At 31.4% G+C, this 9,801-nt stretch overlaps 1 protein-coding gene across 1 annotated transcript; it reads right to left on the reverse strand.

Annotated features, from left to right (window-relative positions):
* Window positions 1-1,962: 1,962 nt before the first annotated feature.
* On the reverse strand, window positions 1,963-7,328 carry LOC138178772 (UPAR/Ly6 domain-containing protein crok). Its single transcript, XM_069110994.1, has 3 exons — window positions 7,009-7,328; window positions 5,555-5,713; window positions 1,963-2,744 (listed from the first exon to the last, which is right to left on the reverse strand). The coding sequence occupies exons 1-3, from the start codon at window positions 7,067-7,069 to the stop codon at window positions 2,503-2,505; spliced, it is 462 nt and encodes a 153-aa protein (XP_068967095.1). The 5' UTR covers window positions 7,070-7,328; the 3' UTR covers window positions 1,963-2,502.
* Window positions 7,329-9,801: the final 2,473 nt, after the last annotated feature.

The following is a 9,801-nucleotide window of genomic DNA, read 5'->3' on the forward strand; positions in this document are numbered from 1 at the left end:
TACGAAAGTTGATATAGATTAAATCGGGTTCTTCTTTCTAACAATTGCGAACACGTGTCTAACCCTATTTTTAAAAAAAATGTAATTAACCAACGCACATATACCTCGATGGTATAAACGACACAAACTTACGATAACATGATACAAATTCTATTTAGAAAGCAACAAATATTCAATTCTTTTAAGTCCTAACTCCACGCGATGATACTAAATTTCTGAATAAACTTTAAACTCAGTTCTCTCAATTTGCAAACTAGCAGAAATAGCATTATCATAACCAAAAGCGACCGATGACGAACGGTATTCCATTGTAAACGTCGAAGAACGTAGGCGTGAGGTATTTCGGTTATTTCGACCTCCGGTGCAAAGGGATTATTTGGCGGGCAATTGATTGTGTGAAAATCACGTATCAACGTGGTGAATTCGGAATGTGCATTTCGGAGAAGGAAAAAATCCGCGTTGAGACGTGAGCCAATCAAGCAAACTTCTTTCACCGAACGATATCAGCTTATTCTATGTGGTAAGAACATCACAGGAGCATAAATATTTTGTTTGAAGGATGCAACTAGACTGCGGATTTTTATGCTTTCGTAAAAAATTTGAAAGTGCGATATTACGCGGAATGCGCATGATACGAAAAAATATATAAAACATTGAAATTACAGTGCTTTTTATAATATTCGTTAGGTAAGACAATTTTCTATGGAGATTTTATTTCTCTGATTATGTTCCCGAAAATACGAATTTGCATAAAAATTCGCAATCTGCATACAATAAAAGTATAAAATGATAATGGAGCCATTTTTCAAAATAATGGTCAAGCGAACATTAATCTCAATAATAAATAGGTCGGATATGACCAATTCTTTGGCACCAGATATCGTGCCACTCGTGGGGAATTTTGATAGAAAATGTTTCTCGGATAGGAATTGAGAAACGCGTGTTAAAAAATTAATATGAAGATTCGTAACGTCGATTCTGTTTAAAGGAATGAAAGCTTACCTTGATAGTAAGTAAGTAAAGGAGTTATTAAAAATGTCGTTTTGGCAACACATTTCATCGATATGTAGTTAGAAGTGTAGGTAGAAAATGCAATGTCGATCAGATTAATGAGATGTCAATCGAGATTGGGATAACCTGTACGATGATTCTTACGTTTGATGTCTATATACATTCTTTTCTGTTATACGCTGTCATTTGAAATAAATATGACTTCATATGTTCAACTACGTTCAAAGAAATAAATATGGAACTTTTATCATCAAATAACATTTTTATTTTCATAACATAGATTGTCATAATGCGTGATCTATTGTTTTTTTTTATAGAAAATAGCAGCATAAAAATAAGGAGATTTTAGGACTATCACTGAAAACTGTGTGAGTCGATAAAAATATCTCGTAATATATACAAAATAAATGTACAGGCAAAGATTTAAACGACAAGGGAACGTGTAAATTCAAATACAGTGGATTTTATAATTTTTACAAATTACAAAGGACAAGACGATTGTACTTTATCCTAACAATAAGAGAAATGATCAACAACGAAAGCAAATTTATTCACAATGCGCAATCTAGTCTACAAATCTAATTAAGTAATAGAATTTTAATGGTACATATATAACAAAATGTTAATTTAATCAGACATTCGCTAAGCGCGGAATGAAAGAAAAATTTTGGATTATCCTATACATTGGACGGATACCTGATAAGCTAATTTTTTTTACTTGTTAGTAATTTTTTTTAATCTTAAAGTAACGTCATAACGAAAGAAATTGCAAGTAAATGCAAGATTGAAAAGACATATAGCACCGAATCTTAGCCCAAAATTAGATAAAAACGAGAGAAAGCAGTTTATTTATACAGATTTGCGTGTAATATGAAGAATATTTCAATCAATCGATCAAAGAATTCTTACTAATCGTGACGCGAGCGTATGATCACGACAGGCAGAGGATAATTCAAATTAATAATCCTTTATTGTACAATCACGCCATACGTGTTGAATTTATATACACAAATTGTACAAAAGTGCTAATTTTATTTAGAGTAGTTTCGTACGAGGATATAGTAATTAAATAGACGATTAGAAATTAAGTAAAGCTTTCAGCACAGTTACGCAACTACTGTAATATATGTCAACCGTTCTACTTACAATTAGTACGCGACTAACGAGGTATGCCTAACTATAAAATCTTAACGAACTGATCCTGATTACGTAGAACCATTTTAACATGACACTATTCGTTTTGCTAATAAGATTTTAAACTGTCTTACGCTTCCAGAACAGCAATTCTTTTAACTAATTAATCGATAAGTTGGCCAAATTGTTCTTATAATACAAGAAAATGATAAGGACACAAAGGTGACGAATAGTCAATAAAATTTATTTGCGGAACATTAATCGCGTTTCAATTTAGAGTCGTTTAAAATGGCACTCTCTCGGATAATTGCTCTCTAAAAGTAACGATTTTTATTTACGGGCTTGAATGACGCTATGTTAAAGGATACCGTATTTCGATTGGAGAGAACGATAGCCGATAATGGCTAGAGCAACGACGAACAGCGATTGCGTAATCGACGCGCCCGTCGCGGAATTGCAGAGGTCAGTACTACAAATATGGCAGGACTCGATTATGTTTCGACCTGAAGTCATTGTAGTGCTGCAAGGACCATCGGTGATGTCTCCTTCATCGACGTTCAATGTAGAACACTGGCGTATTACTACTCGTTCGTTATTTTCTGCAAGCAAAAGTACTCGTTGGAATTTTCTCTAGACAGTTTTGAAAGTATAGCTGACTAAATATTTAAGATATTATATTCAAGTATGAACGCAAGCAACGAGAAAGACAAAAAAGCAATCCTGTGATTTATAATTAAACTTATGAAATTTCTATTAATCTTTACTAATACATGTTGAATTACTTATGCAATATGTATCTATATTTTTTGAAAAATATGAACATATACTTATCAAATCTTCAATTAATAGCTTTAATACATTGTAATATGTATTATATTTTTCAACTAATATTGAATAGTCTTCTTTCAATTTCTGTAAATTGAATATGAACGTCTTAAAAATTAAACAATTCAAAAATTAAATCTGTTATGTATGTTTGGACAGTATCATTGCGTTTGATTGCTTCAAAGGTGCATACTTTCATACCTGATATCAAACATAAATATCTTGAAAACTATTAGTAAATACAAGTATTATATACTATATACATAATATATTATGTAATATTAATAAATACAAACATTAGAAAAGAATTAAACTAACAAAATTAATTTAAATTAATTCATTGAAACTTTTCCTTTAAATTAAAACTTATAGAAGTATTAAGTTTGGAAGGTGTATTAAATAGAAGGTGTATTAAATATTTTCAGGGGACGTATTATTTAGTGTAAGCAATTTTTACGTAGGCGAATGCTAAATACATGAAAGGAAACCTCATAATTTTAAACGGAAACATATTTTTTTATCGATGTATTGATCGATGTTGCTGTTATTATTCATAAAATCATTAAGTTATTAATAAGATCATCCAGCTCGTGAAAGGAACATTAGATTAGGAGATATAATAATTTATAACACTTATATATAATATGTGTACTTTTTAAAATGACAAGCATATTTTTGCTAGAAAATAATACAGAAAGAATGAGATAAAAAGAGAGAGGAAGATGAGACTAAAGAGAATTCTAGACTATTAGTATGAAATGAAATCTTATTTGTCTCATACATCAGCTATGTGATAAATTAAATTATGCGCACCTCGAAACCATTCAACTTTTATTTGAAATATTTTTTGTTATTGTCAGCAATTTCGAAAATATTCGGGATGATTGATTTAAGGAAAATATCCTGTATATTAATGGATGAGTTTTATGATGGTATAAAATCATGAGATTATTACTTTCCGATGACAATGTGATATTGAAGCAAATTATTGTCAGCTTTGCAAGATTTGCGTACTACGTAAGAGAATACAAATAGATACATACGTAGTATACGTTTGAATAATTTCCGGATCGCGCTTGTGTGTACACATAACAAAATATGCTATATGCGACGTTTCCTTTTGTGTTTCCGTTAAAACGTAGTGTTATTTGAACGATATGGTGCAACAGGTTGTGTAACACTTGTGATTCAAAGTATATGACGAAGTGGATTGAGGAAATAATTACGGTATTGCGCATTTAAATAAACTCAGATTTCTTTATAAACTGAAAATCGGAGTCTCGGAAACGAGCAAAAGACATTTTAATGGAGCAAATAATATCTAATCTATCTCTTTGATTTGAAACACGAGTAAAAAAATTATTGTAACTATTGTTCACTTCGGAAATAAACAATTTAAAGCTCGAGATATTCCAAAACAAGGAATTAACCGATGTTAACCGATAAAGCATTTTTTATGTATTCTACTTACTTCTAGAATTTATATTTCATTACAAGATATTCTAAAATTTCGAAAAAGTCTGCTGGAAAATGAAAATCATGCAAATGTCTATGCAATCAAACGATCATTATTTATGTCGTTACTATAAACCAAATGCATTTTATTTTATTAAGTAATATTGATTTTCTAAATGTTGTTGTCGTTATCAGTGAACATATTCATTTCGCATAATTTTTCGTGATACACAAATTTTATTAATCTCTCAGTTATCATGCATGTATGAATACCGTTAATCCTAAGATTACGGCCACGTTAGTAGGATTAACCTTGATATTCAAAATTTTTCGACGGTGAGTGATTTTTCTTTAACACGGGCGCGGTTTTGACCTTGACAACATATTATTATCGTGATTATAGTGTAGAACGTAGCAGCGCGTGCTGTGACTCACGAGTGAAACATGGTATGTCGTGACGATTAAGTTGGAGACGATAAACACTAGATTATGATGTTCTCTAGTTTCACGCAGTATATACACATATATCAAATACGTCATCCAATGTGAGAACATCGTACGTAATTGAGTAATAAATTGCTATGCTTATGACGAAACAGGATGTCTTAAAATATGAGTACATTCATGCAAATTCAAATTTCAGTCGCACTATATCAAGTCATTGATTGCAATAATTATTATTATTACAAATGCTTTTAAATAATAATAAGTGTCTATATGCAGAATGGAAACGACGTGTGATCAGTTAATCAATACTCGGCTACAAGAAAAAATGAATTGTCTATGATCTATTAAACATATACATATTTATATGTAAGTAGACATTTGAGTGAAAAACACAACAGTAAATGTTTTATTAAATAGGAAATATTTTTACGTGCGTAAGGTAGAGTAAACGTAATTGCGAATAGTATAAATACAAAATTAATAAAAATTCTACAAAGAAACTTTTAATCACTTGCAGGTTAATTTGCAATTGTATTATGAATTAAAAATTATATTAGACAGTACACAATTTTTAATTATTTCGTTTGAGTATTTTCTAGGCTACATCAGAAATATGTTTTTTGTAAAGCAACGTTGACAAGAATAAATTATTTTTTAATAAATTACTCGTCAAACCACTTACCTCTTCTCACAATTTTCCTGCATACATGTTTTACTGGTTCGTAAGATCCAGTTTCGCAAAGTTTCGTATAAAATGCCGCTTGATGATCTGTAATGTTCAGTGGATCACCACACAGTATATTATTATTGGAAGCGCAATCCCAACATCGTAAAGCTAAACCTATAACATATGTAAATACATTATTAAATATCAATAAATATTGTATATGAAATGCGACAAAGTAAAATATATTGTTAAGCAAATTTTCTTGTGTCATATCTTGAACGGTACTAAGCCTCAAACACGATCCTTAAATATACGTAACATTTAATCAAATACGATTTTGGAGTATTTTCACATTTTTAGCTCTGTTTTTATTATATATTTCATTTATTATAACAATCAAATATTTAAAGAACTTTTCTGAGAAATTTTATGGAATGTTTTGACGATTGCTCGCTCTTCCCCGTCACCCCCCATACCATAACGGCAAATGACGGAATAGTTAAGAATGGAATTGCTCTATACAATTTGTATTATGTCATCGATACTTACAAATTATACGTATACATTAATCATCTGATCATCTACTAATTGGATATAAAATATGTTGCATATAATTCCCGCAAACTTACACTCCGTTTAAATAATCACAATAACAATTAATATGATTTTATTTATACTGTTTTATGTTAATATTAATATTGATACTATATACTATAACATATAATATTAATGTTATATATTATTATATAATGTTACTTCATTATATCAACTACTCGTACTCTGTTTTTTATTTTACTGTGTCATGAGCATAACGTAGCGCGACATATAATAAACAAACAAATGAAAGTAATAGGCGACTTAATATATCTGATAAGACGATAATAATGAACACACTAACACGAAAACAAAAGCAATAATTAAAATCGTCAGTAGAACAAGCGAGGACACAAGAATAGTAGTGGTCGAGTTTAATGAGCAAATAACGTAACATTCTACCGTCATGCCAAATAAATCATTACCTTTGTTACTCGACATTAGTTTACAAATTTCATTTTTTCCGAATATTTTAAATTTTTTATAGCTTGATTCACACGAATCGATACATTTATATCGTATTTATGAAATAATTTGCCTTTCTTATTTCTTTAAATTACAATTTGTACAATTTATTTTCCAATTATTTTTTATAACTATCCCTTAAGGATAAATATAAGAGCCTTTCAATTTATATTCTACTCATAACTTCTCTGTCGTACCCAAACTATCGTTATTTCTAGCGATATCACGAATTTATTGCACTTCAACAATAGATTATTAGATAATTATACGATACGTGGTTAAAGAATAATGCAAATATACGAAACGTTAACTTATTCACTTCGCCTTAATTTTATATATCAAAATATTTAATGCGTATTACATTATATTGTTATATTAAGACGTATTCTACACGTTACTAATTGTTTTACCTGATTGCGAAAGGACAACCAGACCGAAGATGACCAACATCCATGTTAATCTGGAGGACATGTTGATTCAATTACTTCTCGGATCTGTATGGCTTCCGAATTAATCTAATCGATGATTACTTTACACCGTGAGTGATATAGCCGCTTAAGATGTCAAAGGCGATATCATATGTATCCAGAAATAGATAGAGAGAAACTGCTAGCTTCACAGACAGTGTTCACTTCGTTACTGAAGAGGCAACACCCCCTTTTTGCCGAGAACCGAGAACATACACGCGGTCTCCTTCTTCCTTGCTCCCTCTCTTCTTCGAGTTTCTCCGCGCTTCTCGGGGCACGCGGCTAATACGGTCCAATCCAATAACATATCGCATGTAATAACTCCGTAACCCCTCCGTGGATCATGCAAGCGCAAGGAAGTAGGAGTCAAGAGCAAACAACGAAAGGAACCTTTTAACAGAACGCAACAGACGAAACACTAATTATATTCCAGGAGTGAGAGGGAGAAGGAAAGAGAAAACAACATTGCTCGGGGCCCTCATTGGACTCATTAGGACAATTACCGACCGGTTAAACGCTCTCTAGGGTCTTTCGAGGTTTACGATGGAAACTGGAATACGCAATTGTTTAGAACTTGAAGATTCTCAGATTGAGATATGGAAATCTGAACGAATTAACAATTACATAACGTTAAGTTTTTCTCGTAGAACACCACGTGCTGCAAATTGTTAATCTTTTATTACTAAACATGTACGAGTATCAGCGACTTATTATTATTGATCATCCAGTAATTAACACTTAGCCAACCGTGCGCGCCACAGCGAGCTATACGTTTCTCATCGCGCTCGGACAAGCCAACCTATATGCTGTCTATCGCGCATTTTTCAAAGTATCGAGGATTAATAGTCACTATTTAAAGAACAAAGAAGTCTAAAAATTATTTAAGTGGTCAATTATATTTTGTAGTAAAGATTTTATATAACGATTTCACATATTGTTTATATAAAACATTAAATTAAAAGTATATATTAAAAGTATAAAAAATGTAGATAGAATTAAAAATATTATAGATGACTAAAGATAAGTAACACAACTAGAACGTGAAATTAAAAATTCACAATGCATTTTAATATTTTTTTACAATATGGTATAAAGAAATTAGTGTATTTTATTATATACTGTACTTTATAAGAGCAGAAAAAGTGGCACAATTAATTGGGAACAATTCCAGGTAAACAATAATTGATAATAACAAAAAAAAAAAGAAAAGAAAAACTCGTTGCAAAAGTAAAAAAGGGAGATCTCCCTGTTTGGTCGTAGCAATGTATTGTATTTTACAGACGGGAGATCTCCCTATTCGGTTAGCTAAGCTTTAAGATTGATAAGACTCTTGATATATTCGATTGAATAGTAAATCGAATTCAATGATTTTATTCCTGTTGCAATGACTTTAAAGCTTCATCGCTACATCAGTTGCATGAAAAATTGTTGTGTATATTCTCAATCTATTTTAAATCCAACTGGTTACAGATGTCCAATAACAGGATTGTAAAGTGAATTTGCCGACTTGTTAAGAAAGACTTGTCAGGGGTCAGAAGATCGTTTAACCCTGCCTGACATTACCGAATTGACTCGAGCATTTAACCCCCCCCCCCCTCTACACCTAGATGCGTCAATACGTAAAGATGTGTACATCCGAGCATACACGATTTCATAGGTGTTGGTTAGAACATCACCATCATCGATACAAAGGTTACATCGAGTAGACTGTCTCCCTGTTCATTCATAAAGCCATTTAATTTCTGACTTGTAAGTCAACAGCCTTATCCGGCCAATCAACATCGTCGTACTCTCTTTCAGAAATTAAGCGTATATGATGTGAAAACCGAGAAAAAAATGCTTCGTTACGATTATCAGGAAAAAGTTACTCGCAGAGTAAAGAAAGTGAAAGTAAGATGTAAATCTGTAATGCGAAACACTTTTCGACAATTTTAATATTTTTAAGGAAATGAAGATATATTTCGTAATTCTTATAAATTTATATATAAGATTATTAATAATATAAAGCAGTTATATGAAGCATAGAGAGAAAACAGTTTATTATTAGCAGTCCACCGACATTTTGTTATTTGATTGTGCTATTAATTTTGAGTTTATGATTCCGTTACATTATCCCGAATTGTTACATCGATCGAACATCGCTTATAAGTGTAAACAACTTTTAAATAGTTTCCATTAGGTTCTATCCAGTAGCAACTCTGAACGTCTATATATATGTCGGGTTAAGGTTAGAATTTTGGGCGCGTAACAACTCTTCGCGTGAATTAGCCATTGTTTTACACAGCCGAGATTATATTTACACGTATATACAAGTCTACTACAAAGATTAACAAATAATAAGTCTAGTGAATAATAAGCTTAACAAATAATAAGTTAGTGGATAATAAGTTGAACGAATAATAAGTCTAACAAATAATAAGTCTAATAAATAATAAGTTTAACGAACAGTAAGATTAATGAATAATATGATTTACGAATAATAAGTTTAATGAACGCTATTAACACTATTTTTGAGTTCAAACGAATCCATGGTCAACGGGATAACTCTCTACGAAGTGTAAACTGATCTTAGACACAGAAATACGATTGTTGAAAATGCACGATGTGTCACTCTCCAAGGCAATCGCAAGAATGCCAGAATCGTGGAGATTTTTCTCGCTATACGATTGCATTTGTTTTTCTATACCCGTTTGGAAGCATCGAGAAAGTTCTAAACGCCGTTGCTAGGCAGTTTCT

Source organism: Bombus flavifrons, chromosome 4 (assembly GCF_040668555.2).
Source record: "Bombus flavifrons isolate JBK064 chromosome 4, iyBomFlav1_principal, whole genome shotgun sequence".
NCBI classification, from domain to species: Eukaryota; Metazoa; Arthropoda; class Insecta; order Hymenoptera; family Apidae; genus Bombus; species Bombus flavifrons.

Bases quoted from the DNA above. Each gene is read 5' to 3' on its own strand.
- LOC138178772 (XM_069110994.1), bottom strand. From the start codon at position 7,069: ATGTCCTCCAGATTAACATGGATGTTGGTCATCTTCGGTCTGGTTGTC. The intron at 5,714-7,008 runs GTAAAACAATTA...CATATGTTATAG, and splicing joins GGTTGTCCTTTCGCAATCAG to GTTTAGCTTTACGATGTTGG. The intron at 2,745-5,554 runs GTAAGTGGTTTG...TTTTGCTTGCAG, and splicing joins CAGGAAAATTGTGAGAAGAG to AAAATAACGAACGAGTAGTA.